Source organism: Benincasa hispida, chromosome 8, assembly GCF_027475165.1.
Source record: "Benincasa hispida cultivar pf3 chromosome 8, pf3_genome.v1.1, whole genome shotgun sequence".
In the NCBI taxonomy this organism is placed as follows: domain Eukaryota; kingdom Viridiplantae; phylum Streptophyta; class Magnoliopsida; order Cucurbitales; family Cucurbitaceae; genus Benincasa; species Benincasa hispida.
In genome coordinates, this window is record NC_143485.1 from 26,331,251 (window position 1) to 26,351,070 (window position 19,820).

Consider the following 19,820-nt stretch of genomic DNA (forward strand, 5'->3'; position numbering starts at 1 on the left):
ATGAGTTTGCTAATGTTTGAATAATTCCATGCGTTTCTTCTAAAAATGAGGAGAATTTATCATTAAAAACCTTAGTTGTTCCAACTTAAGAACAAAAATAACTTGTATTTCTACAAGTTATCACCACCCCCAAATTTGAACAATGCTTGTCTTCAAGCATTCCAAAACAATTCTTTGTTATCTCCTTTGTCTTAAGTGTGTAGAGTTCGCCTCTCATCATATTCAGTCATAAGCTTGAGACAAGTGTTTGGAAAATGTAACTCAGATTGACTCTTTTCTAAAAGGAATAATGTTTATTTTCAGGTGCAGCAAGCCTTTTATCAACAACTCCTTTCGTTTATCAAAACTTTCCTGTTTTTTCTAAACCAGCAATGTGTTAGATGCACTTTTTAAGATAAATGCCGGATAAAAAGAAAAAAAATAATGAATTTTCAATTACCCATGCGTTGTTCCAGGTATCCCACTTTCGTTTTGGCTTGCCCCCACGGGTGTCATGCGTTCATCCAACTATGGGTCAGAACCCTTCACAACTAAACGCATATCTAATATTCATGCGTTTCAAGATACAAATTCTTCAGACTAGATAGAGGAGTTCTATAGGACACATTGGTCTAGGAGACTTAACTTTGTTTTGGTTTTCCCCCACGGGTGTCATGCGAGCATCCAACTACGACTAAGTGCCTGTTCCAACTTTTTTAACTCATGTCACTTTGAGGTTTTTCTTTTAAAGTAATGACAGAGGAGTTGCGTTTAATATTTTTCTAATTTTTTTCCCTTTCTTTATAATGTACTCGTGTGATGCGTCTTAACTCGGATTTCGCTCATCCCCAAATTTGGAGATGAGCTAAATCCTCATTGCTAAAAGAGAAACAAAATTTCGAAAAGGCTTTGAGAGTCCGAAAGGAGTTTAAGAATTAAAGCTTATATGCATTAGAAAGAAAACATGTAGTCTTTTTATAGAAGTTCAGGCCTACTCTATACTTATAGATTTCATATTGTTGATATCATTGAGGTCACGCAAAGCACAAGACTAGAAAATAGCTAAAGAAAAAAAGAGTATGCTAAGGTCAAACGCAAGGAACAAAATGATAGAAACTTCTCATTCATTTTAACAGAATAACATGAAAGAAACAAACAAATCAAACTAATACAAAAGATCATCAAATAATTCAAAATACAAAATAACCCAACACCCCAAAACTTCATTGTGCTGGCGCATCATCCCTGCGTTCTTCTCCAGGGTCTTCATCCATAAAGTGCAAAGGGTTTCTAAGATGAGCAGGCAATGGAGGCAGAGCAAACATTCCAACCAAGACCTGATTGATGTACTGTGTTGTATAAACGAATTGGTCTTGCATCCTTTTTGTTTGCTGCCTTAGGTAACCTCTTAGAACCTAGTTTTGCTGCTGAAGACCTTCGATGGACGCGGCCAATGGTCTGAGCTGATCACTGATGAAAGTTTTCAACTCTTCAAGGTCAGTGTTGCGTTGAGGTGGTGTTGGATCTTCACTTCTTCCAACTGGGTCTTCAAAATTTACTGCGTTACTCGATCCTAACACAGTTGGTTCAAAGATGGTAGAAGGAGGCACAAAATTGGGAATTGAACTTGGTGAGGGCGAAGGAAGGGAACGAGGGATGTCTTGATCTATATCAGTAGGTTCTTGGTGCGTTTGATCAAGATTCCCTTCTGGCGGGGCCATTGGTGAGTCATGGATAGTAAGGTTTAGGGTTGGTTGCACTTCTTCATCCGTAAGTTCAAGCTCTGCTTCATAATCTTCATGCTCTGAAGCTTTATCACTGTGTTCAATGATCTGGACGCATCTTCTTTTGGGGGCATGTTTAGATGATCGAGGTTTGGTTGCCACTTCTTTGGGAGGCAAGGCAGGTTGATGCGGCGAACCACGAAGTAAACGCCTGATTGACTTAATATCTATCAAACCATCGATCTCTTCGTGATCATCCCTCAGAGGTATGCCCTCACATTCACACAATGCATATATCAGCCATGGAAAGTAGAGTTGTCCTCGTGGTTTGGTCTTGATGGCCTTAATCTGATCCCTTATTATTCTTCCAACGTCTAAAGGGATGCACTGCATGATACAATAGGTAGCCAAGATGCGTTCTTTTGACAGTGTTTCATCATGCGTTGTAGGCATGATGCTCCTCTTGATCAGACAATACTATAGATTCGTGTCTGGGGTTATGTTCTTGAAAGCTAGCATCTTTGCTCCATTTCTAGATGTTTGCCACTTGCTTCCAGGTTTGGCTACCACTCTTAACGCATCTTCCAGTTGGCTTGGCGTTGGTTGCTCCAAGATGCAGTTACCTTTTGCATTCGGATTACTATCGATGTTGAACACTTCGTTGATCTTATCGGCTGAGAAGCGTACTAATACCCCATCAAAAAAGGCTGTATTCTTCTCCATGTCAAATTTGCTGCTATAGAACTGGCGGACGAGGTTGGGCCAAATTCGTGTGTGCCCAATGCAGAATTGACCCCAACCCATTGCGTTTATTGTTTCTGTTATGTATACTGGCAGTGGGTTGCACTCGGGAAAGAAGCCTTTCTCTACAAGTATATCACTGAATTGGCATTTTCTTCTCGTGGTCTTCTTAGGTAACGCATCGGTTACCTTGCGTTTACCCACCACATGTTCCTTGGCTTCCCGTGCTAGCTCTCTCAATTCATTCTCTAATTCCCTTTGGAGAGCTGTCTTCCTTCGCCCCTGCTTTACGGGCTGATAATCTTCCAAGTCCTTCTCTAACGCGTCGTGCATTGAGCAACTCCCACGCATTGCATCCTCAGAACTGGGTGCTGATTGCTCATCTTCTTCCTCCAATATTAATTTTCTTTTTCTTGTCACTCTCTTTTCTTTTAAGGGCCCCTCATTCGCGTCAGTTTGGCGTGATTGAGATGCGTCTGGGCCAAATCTCCTTTCTTCTTCTTCTCCATCTTTTTCTTCTAATTCTGCTTCGAGCATCATAGCGTACTGCTTCGCTTTGTCCAATTCAAGTGATGCGTTAGGTGGGTCGGAATGCATCACTTGCTCTTCCTCTTGGCCTTGATTGAGTCTTGCCAAAATGGCTCAAAACAGTTCCTGCTCGTCCAGTCGAGCCAATTCCGTCAACTCTTCAAGGTTACGCTCTGACGCAGGACTGTCAGAGGTGGGTCTAGGTGGAGTAAATGGTGGGGGTGCCTGATGGGGTATGAGGCAACCCAGGGGATGAGATGACGATGGGTAAATGCGGCGGTTGGCTGGACGCATCTGATTCGACTGGGTAGATGGTGGCCAAGGGTTGGATTGAAAGTGAAGGAGGTGGATGCATGATTGGTGATGAGGCATTATAAAGGTTGGCTGGAATGGGGTCATGCGTTGCACCCACCGGAGTTATGTTAGGAATGAATGGTAGTGGGGCAGGCTTGGTGTATGGCTTATTGGCAGCCGTAGATGACGGACGCTACCTTGGTTTTGAAGGGGTTTTGGGCTTTGGCTTAGGGGTAGCTTTGGGTTTTGGTTGAGGAGTTTTATAAGCCGGTTTTGTGGGTGTTGTGGTAGGCTTCGACCGAGACGGCGCTGGGAGGTGGAAGTTACTCCACCGTGCATAGGTTTGATTTGGACGGAGGGTTTTGAGGTTTTCGAGGGCTTAGGGGAGGCGAAGTCGAAACAGAAGAGGAGGAGAAGGAACTTACCAGCGAGTCGTTTCTGAAGCTCATCGTTTGGTTTTGACTATCAGATGCCGACGACATTATGGCCGGAGAGACGTTTGAGCAGATTGATGGTGAAGGAAAACGAGAGGGCTAGGGTTTTCTTTTTCTTTTCACAGATGGCTCGAGTGGTAAATGAGGAGGAAGAAGAAAACGAACGTTTTGATTTTTATAGGCAGGGGAGAGAGAGTGGGGTGACGTCAGCGCCTGACGTCCGTAATAAATGTGAAGTCGAAGGGACATTCTTGGGTTTCTAAGCACTCGAGTGCTTTGTATTTTTGAGAGGCATCCCTTCAATTGGGGCCATGCGTTAGACTTAAGTTTAACACATCCGTTATTCCCATCCCGATTATACACAACTTTTTTTTAAAAAAAAACAAGTAAAATTTCTAACTTTTGAAGGCAATAACAAAGAACAATCAATCTTAAAACACAAACAAACAAACAAACCAACAAACTCAAATGCATTGGTAAAATACATAATGCAAAAAAAGAACAAGGACAGAGAAAGCGTCCCTAGAGTATATGTTGATGCGAGCACAGGGATGCTTCGACGCGGGCCTCAGCTGGCTTCGCGTAGTGCGAGAGATGACTTTTGACGTTCCTGGCCATCTTTAAAGTATGGCTTCACTCTTTGGCCATTTACTTTGAACGTGTTGATGCCATCCTCTTGTGTTAATTCCACTGCTCCATATGCAAAGACTGTTTTAATGATGAAGGGTCCTGACCACCTGGATTTTAACTTTCCTGGGAACAAACGCAAACGTGAATTGAATAATAGAACTTTTTGGCCGACAACAAACTTTTTCTTACTGATGCGTTGGTCGTGCCCACATTTTGTCTTCTCCTTGTAGAGTTTGTTGTTCTCGTATGTGTTCAATCGCCACTCCTCAAGCTCATTGAGCTGAAGTTTACGTTGAGCACCCACGATGTCCAAGTTCAAATTTAGCTTCTTAACTGCCCAAAAAGCTTTGTGCTCCAACTCTAAGGGTAAGTGACAAGCTTTTCCAAATACTAGAGAGTATGGAGACATACCTATGGGGGTCTTCTAGGCAGTCCTGTAGGCCTAGAGCACTTCTTCCAGCCTCTGTGCCCAGTCTTTCTGCGATGTGTTGACAACTTTCTCCAGGATAGATTTGATTTCTCGATTGGATACTTCAACTTGACCGTTTATTTGTGGGTGGTAGGCGGTAGTGATCTTGTGCCTAACATTATATTTGGCAAGTAATTTAGAAATGATGCGATTAATGAAATGCGTACCTTCGTCACTTATCAGGGCTGTTAGCGTTCCAAAACGTGTGAAGATGTTCCTGGTAAGAAACTTAGAAACAGTGGACACATCATTTCTAGCACAAGCTACTGCTTTTACCCACTTTGATACATATACTACTGCAAACAGGATATATTGTTGGCCGCAGGACAGGGGAAAAGGTCCCATAAAATCAATACCCCAAACATCAAACAGCTCAACTTCGAGAATACTGTTCAAGGGCATTGTGTCCCTTGATGAGATATTCCCGGTGCGTTGGCAGGGGTCACATTTACGAACAAAATCCCTCGCGTCTTTGAAGAGGGTGGGCCAGAAGTATCCGCTTTGAAGGATCTTTGCAGCGGTTCTTTTCTCACCGAAATGCCCTCCGTAAGGAGAGTCATCACACTTAGCCAAGATGCATTGTGTCTCCTCCTCCGGAACGCATTGACGCGTTATGGAGTCAGGGCCTTGTTTATAGAGAAACGGTTCATCCCAAAAATAAAATTTGCTGTCATGTACTAACCGTTTCTTTTTCTAAGAGTTGAAGTTCCCAAGGAATTGCTTAGTAGTTAAGTAATTGACTATGTCCGCATACCAAGTTTCCCTGCCTTCAATGCTGAACAAGCTTTCATCAGGAAATGCGTCCTTGATTTCACTTTCTTGATCTTTCATTTCTTGATTTCTAGCCTGGATAGGTGGTCAGCCACCTGATTCTCCATTCCCTTTCTGTCTTGAATCTCAATATCAAATTCCTATAACAGTAGCACCCATCTTATTAATCTTGGCTTCGCGTTCTTTTTACTCATCAGGAACTTTATAGCTGAGTGATTTGTATATATGGTGGCTGACGCACCAACTAAGTAAGATCTAAATTTCTTGATGCCAAACACTACAGCCAATATTTCTTTTTCAGTGGTCATGTAGTGTTCCTGAGAGTCATTCAGTGATTTGGAGGCGTAAGAGATGGGATGTATCAAATTTCCTTTCTTCTGCCCTAACATTGTTCGTACTGCAACATCATTCGCGTCGCACATGAGAATAAAACGCTGCGTCCAATCCGGTGCTATTAGTATCGGGCTTGTAGTCAACGCATATTTCAATGTTTCAAACACGTCACAACAGTCTTCATTGAAATCGTAGGGCTGTTCGCCTCTATTAATGCGCTTAGAGGTCGCGCAATTTGAGAAAATCCTCTAACGAACCTTCGATAGAAGCCAACATGCCCTAGAAAACTTCGTAAAGCTTTAACATTTGATGGTGGTGGAAGTTAGCTATGACATCTATCTTGGCTTCATCTACTTCCAACCCAGCTTTAGATACTTTGTGGCCTAAGACAATTCCTTCAGTCACCATGAAGTGACATTTTACCAATTCAACACAAGGTTTGTTTCCTCGCATCGAGTGAGGACGACCTCCAAATTATCTAGGCATGATTGGATTGAGTCTCCAAAGACTGAGAAATCGTCCATGAAGACTTCAACGATCTTTTCTAAGAAGTCAGAGAAGATAGCCATCATACACCTTTGAAATGTTCTAGGTGCGTTACACAGCCCAAAGGGCATGCGTCTGAATGCAAATGTTCCAAAGGGATAGGTAAATTTTGTCTTCTCCTGATCTTCTGGGTCAATCAAAATTTGGTTATAACCAAAGTATCCATCAAGAAAATAATAAAATTCTTTGCCAGCAAGTTTGTCAAGCCTTTGGTCAATGAAAGGAAGGGGGAAGTGGTCTTTCGTAGTTGCTGCGTTGAACTTCCTGTAATCCATACAGATGCACCAGCCCATGACAGTCCTCGAAGGTATGAGTTCATTATTGCTATTGACTATCACAGTTATTCCCCTTTTCTTGGGCACACATTGGACTGGGCTTACCCATCTACTATCGGATATAGGATAGATGACTCCCGCGTCCAACCATTTTAGGATTTCTTTCTTAACCACTTCCTTCATTATGGGGTTCAGCCTTTTTTGAGGATCAATCGATCCCGACTTCCCTTCTTCTAGCCTGATCTTATGCATGCAATAAGATGGGTTGATGCCACGGATATCCGCTAGCGTCCAACCTATTGCACGCATGTGCTTTTTCAGCATCTGCAAAAGAGAGTGCTTGTTAGGCTCGGTAAGATTCGCGGAAATGATCACAGATAAAGTTTTGTTTGTTCTAAGGAAGGCATATTTCAGGTGACTAGATAACGGTTTTAGCTCGAGTTTTGGTGGTTCCTCAAGTGATGGATGCGTTGGTTTCGTCCGCCGCTCACTCAGACTTGGCGGCTCTGGTTCTTTCATGTTCTCCTCTAATGCAAGGACCTTGTATACATGGGTCTCTTCTTCAGGCAACTCTATACTATTCAGTTGACAATCTCCACTATCCAGGAACTTTAATGCGTTTAATACATTAAACTTCACCTCTTGATTGTCTATGCGCATAGTTAATTCTCCTTTATGCATGCCTGATAACGCTAAAGATAAGTCATAGAATGATGATGCAATGATGACTTTATTTTATTTATGCAATACTACTTCTAGATATGCGTTATTTATGAGTTTTCTTGTAGTATGCTATGCATTGTCACAAGTTTCCTTGCGTTGGAACCAAGTATAATTTCACCGCAAGTTTCTCGGTGTGATTCGAGGTCGAACACAGGGACTGTTTTAGGTTAATTGCGTTACATTTGTGATATATGCGACCAGGGGTTTTTCAATTTGTAAAAAGGTTGTGTGTACAGGTATTTAAAATGCAATAAAGTAAAGATAATTGATAAAAATGCGATAATAAAGTAAATTGTGATAAAATGAACCTAAGCTATGATGATACAAGATACAGGTTACATGATACAAAATACTGAGGTTGAGACTGTCTGTGAAGATTATACAAAGATCGTGTTATGCGGTGGCAAGGCTTATGTGCGAAGTAGAAAGAGAAAACATAATTAATACAAACATCGCAAGTTTCTTAATTGCGTTAAAGATATAAGTATGGTTCCGCTTTCCTTTGGCATACACCTCTTGGTGATCGGCCGCGTTCCCACATCTCTGTGGTGAAACAGGGATGAATGTAATGAAGCAAGTTTGCTTCCATCTCTGGAAGTACTTCTCGTTTTAGTTAACGCATTCTTCTAACCTTTTCTCGACAGATCAGAATGGCATCTTCACTTCTGCTCTCACAGGTGAAGATGCTGTCTAGCATGCTTTAGCTAAACATAATCATCTCTTTAGCACAGATTAAGTTACTCGTTTAATTTATATTAATCACCAATGGATTAAGAAAACTTCATGGAGAAAACGATTTATGGAGGAACGGAAGTAGACAGAAAAGTGGAGATGAAAATGATCAAGACATTCAATAATACTATTTAGCGTCTGATACATGATTTTTGAATGAAGAGATTAAGAAGATGAAATACAATTGATGCATGAGAGTTAGAAACAAATACAAATGAGCGCCAACGTCTTGGCACAGATCTAGATGGAGATTTTGCTTGCCGGTGTCGATGGAGTGAATGGAAGGATGAGCTTCCCTCTCAGGCTTGCTCAACCGATATAAGGGATCTAAGCACAGAGTTTCACGGTAGGGATTTAACAGAATTGCGCTGAGACTCACCTCTCGACCTTGTCTCTTTTCTTCCCGGATCTTCTCCGATCAGCACTCAGATCAGCCTCTCTCTCAATAGCCTTGTATCAATTATCCCTCGTATCAAGTACATCTTTTAGTGAATTCTATGAGGGTATTTATAGGTGAAAAGATTTGACTCTTTAACTCGTGGTCCCCATTTTATTGTTATGGAAAGTCCGAAATGGTGGAATGAATATTCCTTCTGTTATGCAATCAGTCCGTCGAATATGCACAACAATTAGTTGTACACGTGTCATAATCCTCCGCAATTGCATTGCTTACTTGCATCTTTCGATCGTGTGCTCGCATGAAGTGTTGTTTTTATTACCGCATGCGGTTGAAGTTCAGCTCTAGATCAACTCTTGCATTGCACCGTCATTGCGTTGATCGTCTCTTCATTGTTGGTTGACGAGCGTAATGCAACGGAGATGCATTATTCAGTTTCTCTTTGAGCCTTGATCGCAGTGGTGACTTGGTTACCTGCAAAATAGACTTGAAATATATTTTTCTACCATCTTGACGGTGTTTGTGGGTTTTTTTGCGATAATTTATAATTATTGTATTTCTTAGCTAATTTTCATACAATCGACGCATATTTTCTCTCTTTTGGCCGCAATATCTGAATAAGGCAACATAAATAACTTGTATTTCTACAAGTTATCACACCCCCAAATTTAGATATATGCTTGTCCTCAAGCATATCTTCTACTAAGGTAATAATGCTCAATTCTTATCCATATTTTTGCATCGATTGGTTGCTCTGAATGTTACACTTAGGCACATTACTTGACAACGTAATTTCCTCCTATCCTTGCTAATTCCTAACAAAGCCCTACTTTATTCTTCTACATAACAAATTTCTGCTAAAAAATGCTTTTCTAGTTTTAAAGTAGAATGTTTACCTCTTCTTTGTCAAAACAACTTGATGCATCTATATGCGGTGGTCAAATCTTGCGTCATTTATTTAGAGACTGTTGGTCATGGTTACATCCTTCATTTTGGCTTGTTCCCACGGGTGTCATGCGAACATCTAACTACGGTTGTGTACCAATCTCAACTTTAACTCATGATATTCAGAGGAGTTGTCTCTTGCATTTATTTTTCTTTTCTTTTCATTTTCATACTACATTGTTCTTGGAAACCCACCTTCGTTTTGGCTTGCTCCCACGGGTGTCATGCGAACATCCAACTACGAGTAGGCTCCTTTCACAACTAACTCTTATCAGGTTGGGATTATTTTTGAGGTTTTTGTATATATATATATATATATATATATATATATATTATAGAAAATGAACGTATTTTCTTAAAGACCGCATATTCTTGATCTTATCTGCTTAGACCTTCCCCACCCCCAAATTTAGAGATGCGCAAGGTCCTCATTGCGTTGTTTGGATAGACTAGATAAACACTTAAAAAAAAATTTCAAAAAGAAGGTTTGAGCAGAACTTTGAAAGATAAAAGGTAAAGTACTGTTAAAGCTAAGAATAACTAAGTGTTAGTCAGAATTTTCAGAGTGTGGGAAATGTTTCTAAGTATAGACATATTATACATCATGGCAACGCAATGAAAAATGCAAAAATAAAAGATCAAGAACATCGCAAATATTGACAAAGGAGGATAAAGAAAAAGGCACAGGCAAATAGAGTGAATATTTACTCAGTTGTATTCAATATTAACAAAATATACAAATAATTATAAACTAACACAATACAAAAATGTTGCCTGTACAAAGAATCAAGGAACATAGATGTTATCATTTTGAATTTGATTCAGATGGCTGCACGATTAAAATTAACACCACGCTTCTATTTTACGCAAATGCATTTTTGCTAAGGACGGACAACAACGCATGTATTCCCGCAACACACCCCTTAATTCAACGCAATTTTGGAGGATCGGGCGCACGGTATTACTACCAGCACAACACTACCTCAACATAGTGTCTTTTACTAAGGACGGACAAAGATCACATACGCGCGCAACACACCCCTCAACGCAATGCAATTGCGTGAAATGGATGCAAGGAGTCTCTTGTTATCCCACAATGCACCCATCATTGTGTTTCATACCAGTTTTTATTTTTCTTTTTAATTCATCAAAGACGCAAGTCGAAAAGACTTTACGGTGTTAAATGTTTCATCTAGTCATTCACAAAATTTAAGAACAGCGCTACTAAAGCATACAAACAAGGAAATACACTAATGAATTAGTTTGAAGGTAAATACAGAAAGCAATAAAGGCTAAATCTAATAAGCAGTAAATAACATAATTTAGAAAGCAATAAAAGAAAGCTGTAACGAAAGCAAGTAAACATAGATAGGGATGTTGATTGAATGAAGTTCTCAAAATTAACGCAATTGCTTCCCCTCTCAAGCGGTTTAATCCTGCTTACCCAAGTCAATGGTATCCATGCGTCGCTTGAAGTTGCCTTCGTAGTAAGACTTAATTTGTTGACCATTGACTTTAAACACGTTGTTCCTGTTTAAATTTTTAGTTCCATTGCGCTGTGAGGAAAGATAGTCTTGATTTTGAATGGCCCAGACCAGCGAGACTTCAATTTTCCTTGGAACAATCGCAAACGAGCGTTAAATAATAATACCTATTGACCTTCGGCGAATGTCCGGTCGTTTATGCGGTCGTCATGCCACTTCTTAGTTTTCTCCTTATAGATCTTGGCATTTTCATAGGCGTCCCTTCGCCATTTGACCAGCTGGTTCAGTTGCAGCTTCCGGACTTTCCCCGCACTTGCTAAATCAAACTTTAACTTCTTGCATGCCCACATCGCCTTATGTTGCAACTCGAGCAGCATATGACAAGCTTTTTCAAAGACCAGGTCATACGGGGACATGCCAATTGGTGTTTTATAGGCAGTTCTATATGCCCACAGTGCTTCATCAAGCTTGGGTGACCAATCCTTCCTGGAAGTATTGACTACCTTCTTCAAGATAGTTTTGATTTCTCGGTTAGAAATCTCTACCTGCCCATTAGTGATAAGCAGTTGCAATTCGATGGCTGACGTTAAATTTAGTCCACAGGTTGGTGATTATGCGGTTGATGAAGTAAGAGCCCTCATTGCTGATTAAGGCCCGTGGTGTCCCATATCGAGCAAAAATGTTCTTCTTAAGAAACATTGCCATTGTGGCCACATCATTCTTGTCACATGCGATGGCCACAACCCATTTTGATACGTAATCAACCACGACCAGGATATAATGATGACCTTCTGATGGTGGAAAAGGGCCCATGAAGTCAATTCCCCAAACATCAAATAATTCAACTTCTAAGATTAATGTCAACGGCATTTCATTTCTTTTAGACATACTCCCCATTCTCTGGCATATGTCGCATTGCACAACGTGGGCATGGCCATCCTTAAACAATGTTGGCCAGAAATAGCCACACTGTAGGACCTTTGTGGCAGTCTGGTGCCCCCCAAAATGTCCTCCGTAAGGGGAGAATATGCTTGATTTCGTGCTCAGGAACGCATCGACACAATATGTGGTCAGGACCAAGTCGATATAGGAATGGGTCGTCCCAGAAATAAAATTTGACATCATGTCTTAGCTTCTTCTTCTGCTAGTAAGTATAATCATCTGGTATTTGACCGCAAACGATGAAGTTTACAATGTCCGCATACCAGGGAACATTAATGTCTACTAACATCAGTAGCTCATTGGGGAATCTTTCTTCAATATCTTTTTCTTTTCCTTGAACCTCGCAATTCTCCAATCTTGATAAATGGTCAACGACTTGGTTCTCGGTGCCCTTTCGATCTTTGATCTCTAGGTCAAACTCTTACGAGGGACTGATTCCTCGAATGTCTGCCAAAGTCTATTCTAAGGCTTTTGCGTTGTTTCTCAGGATCTGAATGAGTGCATCTTCCTTCTCCTTACTTAACGAGGCAAAAATGATTGCCGGTAATGTGTTGTTATCTCCTAAGTAAGCATACTTGAGGTGCACAGGCAACAGCTTCAACCCCAGCACGGGTGGTTCTTCCAAGGATGGCTTAATGTGCTGTGAAGTTCGTTCAGATAACTTGAATGGTTCAAAATTTGATTCAACGTGAATTGCGGCGCAATCCTCCTCCAGCATTGCGCCGATTTCAAAATCTTCTTACTTCAGCTCCTCTAGGGGCTCGTGCCAAGGTTCTTCCCCCAGTTCCTCAATATATTGGCAATTCTCCATATCACTTGGGTACTTCAATGCATTGAAAACGTTGAACTTTACTTCCTGATCGTCGACCTTGATGGTCAGTTCTCCTTTTTGCACATCGATCAGTGCTCGCCCTGTTGCTAGGAATGGACGACCTGAGATGATAGGCACTTCTTTCTCAGCTTCGTAATCCAATATAACAAAGTCATTCGGGAAGATAAACTTATCCACTTGCACGAGTACATCCTCTATCTTGCCCTCAGGATGCTTTATCGATCTATCGGCAACTGTAATGTGATCGTGGTTGGTCTTGCGTTGCCGATATCTAGCTTCTTAAAGATTGACAAGGGCATTAGATTTATGCTCGCCCCTAAATCGCACAGTGCGTTTCCGACCATATTCCCTCCTATTGTGCATGGCAATGTAAAACTCCCAAGATCCTTCATTTTGGTGGGGATATTGTTTTGAAACAGTGCACTACATTCATACGTTAGTGTAACTGTTTCATTTTCCCTGATCTTTCTTTTATTAGCAAGAATATCCTTGAGAAATTTTACATAGTTCGACATCTGCTCTAGAGCTTCTATTAAGGGAATGTTGATGTGTAACTGTCGGAGAACATCCAGGAACCTCTGGAATTTTTTGCTATCATCTTTCTTCTTCAGCCTGGACGAAAAAGGTGGATCCCGCCGTACTTCTTATTTACTTGGCTATTTGTTGAGGTCTTGTCCTTGCTGCATTTCATTAACTGGAGGTTGCGTTGATTGAGAATTCAAGTCTTGAGGAGCTTTATCTTTTGTAGGGGAATTTACTTCTGAACTGGTAGTTTTTCCACTACTGTTTGATTGGTCATCATCAACAGTTAAATCTATTGGTTTTACTGTAGGATCTGGTATTGATGGCATAGGAGCTGTTGTTTTACCACTCCTCAATGTCACTGCATGACATTGCTCTTTACCTCGTGACCCTGATGCTCCTGAACTGCTAGGTAGCGTACCAGGCGCTTTATTTTTCAACTCAATTGCAAGCTGTTCAATCTGCTCTTCTAAACCTCTAAGGGAGTCAGCTTGCGATTGTCTAATTGCCTCGCTCAGCTTGCGATTGTCTAATTGCCTCGCTCTTTTCAATATAATGCTTCAATGAAGTCTCTAGAGATGAGGTACTGCAAGAGGTGTCATATAGGATCGGTTGATCATAGGGTGATATACTCTGAGAGTTACCTGGGCTACAATCTGAATTAATGAAGACCGGAGGGTTGCCTCGATCCCCTTGATAACTGTTCTAATAGAAACTATGGCTCCTCTGGTCGTGATTCCCATCCCAACTTAAAGTTGGGTGATCCCGCCAACCAGGGTTATAGATGTTGCCAAACGATTCATTATAGACAGAATATACAGGTTGTTGATTCCACGGGCAGACTTCTACTAGATGTCCCTCTCCACATTGGACGCAATTCATTGCGGCCACGTGAGTCAACACATTAACTTGCACTGAACCTTGAAAGAGATTTCTCTGTTGATTCACTACCATCTGAAGGAGTGAGGTCATTGTGGTCATCTGATCGACCAGCGTACTCATTGTGTCAGTTGGCATATCGACACTTTCTACTCTTTCTTGCTCCAGACCTTTTTCCTCGAACCCGGTATCAATCCACTCATTAGAATGCCGCGAGATGCGATCTAAAATGATCTTGGCTTCCATATATGACCTATCCATTAATCCTCTTTCTGCGGAGGCATCGACAGCTGCTTGCATTGATTGATTTAAGCCATTGTAAAAGTTTTCCATCAGAATACTATCGGGAATCCCGATATGCGGACAGTGTAAAACCCGAACCCTAATTACTTTAAGTAATGTGATGTCTTCTAATGAACTAAATAATGCCATGTCTCAGGAAGGATAGAAGATGGAATGCATAATAAGCATATGAATGAGACGATGCCATCTAATGAGTAGTAGTGCTGAAGTAATATTGTGAGTGAAGTTACAAAATTCATTTACTAAATCCTAGCCCTTCATCACCAATAGTGGGCCAGGTGGCACAAGAAGGGTCCATGTTGGATTTTGGGCGGTAATATAAGCAAGAAGGTTGAATTCATTGGGTCAGTTTGGACAGACTACTTAGGCTGGGTTGCTGGAAGGAAAACTCGTCGGAATAAGGCTGGAGGGGCAAAATAAAGACGAAGGGTTCGTTTCTTGGGTGAATCTAGGCCATCAGTGAAGAATTGAAACTCCAGGACGAATTACGAAGAATTTTGAGCTAAAAATTTAAGGGAATATTGTTAACACAGTTATCAACTTTGTAGAAACTTTTTAAGATGAGGCCTGAAAATCGAGTTATGTAATTTTGAAGGTTGAACTAGGAATTGTTGAACAAGTAGGCAACTGCTTGAATTGGGGCCAATGATGAAGTTTTGAATCTCCAGATTAAACGACGAGACATTTTGAGCTGAAATTTTAAGGTAATGTTTCTAACTCAATTCTAAACATGTTTGTAGAAGGAAGTTTCTTCAAAAGAGGGCTGGATTTTGAGTCATGAGTTTTACGTTTTATTAAGTCACTCATTGGGCTTCTAGCTCATGCTTTCAAATGTATTCTTTTCCAGGTAGCGGTCAGTTCCCAGAAGACTTTTTTGCTGCTGCTCTGCCACTCAAAGAAACAGGTTGAGGGAAGCGTAATTGAAGACCTGTATTAGTTAGTACACATGTGTCTGTCTAGTGACTAGTATTCTTGATGGGGCTCACTAAGTGGTAATATCCATGTGTAATCAATGTTGCGAAACCCTATAGTGTAAATGTATTAAGTACTGAGTTAATATGTATGTATTCAGGGTTTGAGTATTAGTTAACAAGTAAAATAGGCAGTAAGTGCCAGCAAAAGGGTTGGTAACTGCTGCAGTCACTATTCCGTCCAGGTTAGGAGGGTAATCTGGTGCAGGGTGTGACAGACAGCTGTTTGCTAACTGTCGGAATCGCACCCAGGCGGTGCTCAAGGTTTCATAACCCTTTTGTTCAAAATTCAGCACATCCCTCCGTATCCTTGCGATGATAGCTGGAGGGAAGAATCTGTTCATGAACATGTCAACCAACTATTCCTATGCTTTAATCTCATCCGGCTCTAACGACTGAGCCTACCTCTTCGCTTCATCACGCAGTGTATACGGGAAAAGATATAACTTAAGTCTTTCTTGAGTCACACCAGGCATGGAGAATGCGCTGCACATGTCTACAAAATCCGTCAAATGTGCATGTGGGTCTTCTCTTTGTAATCCCCTGAATTGACCCATGTTCTGAATCATCTGCAGCATGACCGATTTTATTTCAAAGCTTACATTCTCCTCAACCATAGGTCTTGAGATTCCTGGCGAGAAGTTATAAAAATCCGGCGTCGCATAGTCTCTCATTGGGAGGCCATGATCAACAATAAGAAATATGGACCCTTGTGCTGACCAATTTTCCCTTTGATTCCCTGCGGGAGCCTCATTATTATTAGCCATGCTTCTTCACTACTTAATTCAGCCCTGATGTTCTTGTGCGTGAATAATACACTTGATCTCTGGGTCCACTTAGAATTTCTGGTTCACTCTAACACTCCTAAGCCATCAAACTGCTCTTCGCGTTGAACAGCCAGTACAAAGAGATCTGTCCTGTAGTATACCAAAAACATACTCAACACTAATCGTTAACCAATCCCTGACAACAACACCATAAACTTGATAACGCTAAAGATAAGTCATAGAATGATGATGCAATGATGACTTTATTTTATTTATGCGATATTACTTCTAGATATGTGTTATTTATGAGTTTTCTTGTAGTATGCTATGCATTGTCACAAGTTTCCTTACATTGGAACCAAGTATAATTCCACCGCAAGTTTCTCGGTGTGATCCGAGGTTGAACATAGGGACTGTTTTAGGTTAATTGCGTTACATTTGTGATATATGTGAACAGGGGTTTTTCAATTTGTAAAAAGGTTATGTGTATAGGTATTTAAAATGCAATAAAGTAAAGATAAGTGATAAAAATGCGATAATAAAGTAAATTGTGATAAAAGTAAAGTGCTATAAAATGAACCTAAGCTATGATGATACAAAATGCAGGTTACATGATACAAGATACTGAGGTTGAGGCTGTCTGTGAAGATTATACAAAGATCGTGTTATACGGTGGCAAGGCTTATGTGCGAAGTAGAAAGAGAAAAGATAATTAATACAAACATCGCAAGTTTCTTAATTGCGTTAAAGATATAAGTACGGTTCCGGCTTTCCTTTGGCGTACATCTCTCGGTGATCGGCCGCGTTCCCACATCTCTGTGGTGAAACAGGAATGAACGTAATGAATTCAAGGTTGTTTCCATCTCTGGAAGTACTTCTCGCTTTAGTTAATGCATTCTTCTAACCTTCTCTCGATAGATCAGAATGACATCTTCACTTCTGCTCTCACAAATGAAGATGCCGTCTAGCATGCTTTAGCTAAACATAATCATCCCTTTAGCACATATTAAGTTACTCGTTTAATTCATATTAATCACCAAGGGATTAAGAAAACTTCATGGAGAAAACGATTTATGGAGGAACTGAAGTAGACAGAAAAGTGGAGATGAAAATGATCAAGACATTCAATAATACTATTTAGCATCTGATACATGATTTGCGAATGAAGAGATTAAGGAGATGAAATACAGTTGGTGCATGAAAGTTAGAAATAAATACAAATGAGTGCCAACGTCTTGACACAGATCTGGATGGAGATTTTTCTTGCCGGTGTTGATGGAGTGAATGGAAGGATGAGCTTCCCTCTCAGGCTTGCTCAACCGATAGAAGGATCTAAGCACAGAGCTTCACGGCGGGGATTTGACAGAATTGCGCTAAGACTCATCTCTCGGCCTTATCTCTTTTCTTCCCGAATCTTCTCTGATTAGCACTCAGATTAGCCTCTCTCTCAATAGCCTTGTATCAATTATCCCTCGTATCAAGTATATCTTTCAGTGAATTCTATAAGGGTTTTTATAGGTGAAAAGCTTTGACTTTCTGACTCGTGGTCTCCACTTTATTGTTATGGAAAGTCTGAAAATGGTGGAATGAATATTCTTTCTGTTATGCAATCAGTCTGTCGAATATGTACAACAGTTAGTTGTACACATGTCATAATCCTCTGCAATTGCATTGCTCACTTGCATCTTTCGATCATGTGTTCGCATGCGGTGTTGTTTTTATTACCGCATGCAGTTGAAGTTCATCTCTGGTTCAACTGTCGCATTGCACCGTCATTGTGTTGATCATCTCTTCATTGTTGGTTGACAGGCACAATATGACAGAGATGCGTTATTCAGTTTCTCTTTGAGCCTTGATCGCAAGCGGTGACTTGGTTTCCTGCAAAATAGACTTGAAATATCTTTTTCTACCATCTTGACGGTGTTAGTGGGTGTATTTGCGATAATTTATAACTATTGTATTTCTTAGCTAATTTTCATACAATCAGCGCATATTTTCTCTCTTTTGGCCGCAATATCTGAATAAGACAACATAAATAACTTGTATTTCTACAAGTTATCAACATCTATTAAAACTTTTCCAGTAGCTAAGAAGGGGCGTTCAAGGATAATTGGTACCTCCCTATCTGCTTCATAGTCTAAGATGATAAAATATGCTAGGAATATGAAGTTGTCAACCTTTACCAAAGCGTCTTCAATCTTTTCTTCAGGGTACTCGATTGTTCTGTCAGCGAGCTGAAGAGTAATAGAAGTGGGTTATACTTCACCAATTCCCAGTTTCTTAAAGATTGAGAATGGCATGAGATTAATGCTGGCTCCCAAATCGCACAACGCAAGTCCCACATTCAACCCTCCTATCGAGCAAGGAACTGTGAAGCTCCTAGGGTCCTTTTATTTCTTGGGTAGACTGTTGCTTACTAACGTGTTGCACTCCTGTGTTAGCGCGATTACTTCTGTCTCGTTGACTCTTCTTTTCTTTGTCAAAATGTCCTTAAAAAATTTGACATATGTTGGCATTTGCTCCAAGGCCTCTATAAGTGGAATGTTGATTTGCAATTACCTCAGGAGCTCAAGAAAGCGCTTGAATTGTTGTTCATCATTCTTCTTCATCAAATGTCTAGGGAATGGTGCATTCAGTGGTACTTGGTTCTAAATGGCTTGTGGTCTCAGGCGTTCTTTCTTCTTGATCTTCTATTGCCATTGAATGTGTGTTGCGTTCTTTTGAAGAACTGCTGTTCTTGGATTCATTCTTCTTTCTTCAAGAGATTTTCCATTTCGCAACGTCACTGCGTGACATTGCTCCTTTCCATTGTTGTTTCTAGGTGTGTTAGTGTTGCTAAGTAGAACTCCAGGCTGCCTGTTCTTCAACTCGCTCGCTATCTGCCCTACCTGTATTTCCAGGTTTCTGATAGACGACACTTGGCTTTTTAGCAACGCGTCATTCTAGGCTATGTACTCCTTTAATAGGTTCTCAAGCGGAGATCCAGAGCTCGACGCTTGTCCTCCTCTATTAAAGGATCGTTGATGTTGATGATGCATTGGTTGAAATGCAGGCGGCGGTCCTTGCCTTTGTTGTTGGTTCGCCCTTGGGTGGTGCTTCTAATGATTTCCTCCTGTACAAGAAAAATTTGAATGATTCCTCCATCCAGGATTTTATGTATTGAAAAATGGGTTGTTTTTAATGAAGCATACTGACTGTAGGTTTTGTGGGCAATCAGCATAGGAGTGAGGATCTCCACAGCCCATACAGCTAACCATGGGTTGCCTGAATGCTTCTACCTGATTCACCTTCTGCGATTTGATGCATTTCCTAGCGATATGTTCTGCAAAAGGCTGGCCATCGTAGCCACCTATGTAGATAGTGTGGCTATTGCGTTGGAATCGATAGAATTAACATTCTGAGATCTCTTCTTCCTGTCAGCTCTTCTATCATACGTATCATCCACCCATTCCATGTTGTGCTTAGCAAAGCGATCTAATATCTCTTTAGCCTCAGTGTAAGATTTATCCATAATTCCACTAGCTGCTACTGCGTCGGCTGCCATTTGTGATGCTCTATTGAATCCACCATAAAAAGTCTCCATCTGGATAGTTGGTGGT

General features: G+C 40.8%; 2 protein-coding genes and 1 pseudogene across 2 annotated transcripts; all 3 read right to left on the bottom strand.

Annotated features, from left to right (window-relative positions):
- Positions 1–4,268: 4,268 nt before the first annotated feature.
- LOC150034463 (uncharacterized) lies at positions 4,269–4,739 on the bottom strand. Its single transcript, XM_090316748.1, has one exon. The coding sequence runs from the start codon at positions 4,737–4,739 to the stop codon at positions 4,269–4,271; it is 471 nt and encodes a 156-aa protein (XP_090172874.1).
- A 33-nt stretch (positions 4,740–4,772) lies between these two features.
- Positions 4,773–7,384, bottom strand: LOC150034464 (uncharacterized). Its single transcript, XM_090316749.1, has 2 exons — positions 6,640–7,384; positions 4,773–5,425 (listed from the first exon to the last, which is right to left on the bottom strand). The coding sequence occupies exons 1-2, from the start codon at positions 7,382–7,384 to the stop codon at positions 4,773–4,775; spliced, it is 1,398 nt and encodes a 465-aa protein (XP_090172875.1).
- A 5,302-nt stretch (positions 7,385–12,686) lies between these two features.
- On the bottom strand, positions 12,687–13,387 carry LOC150034465 (uncharacterized; annotated as a pseudogene).
- Positions 13,388–19,820: the final 6,433 nt, after the last annotated feature.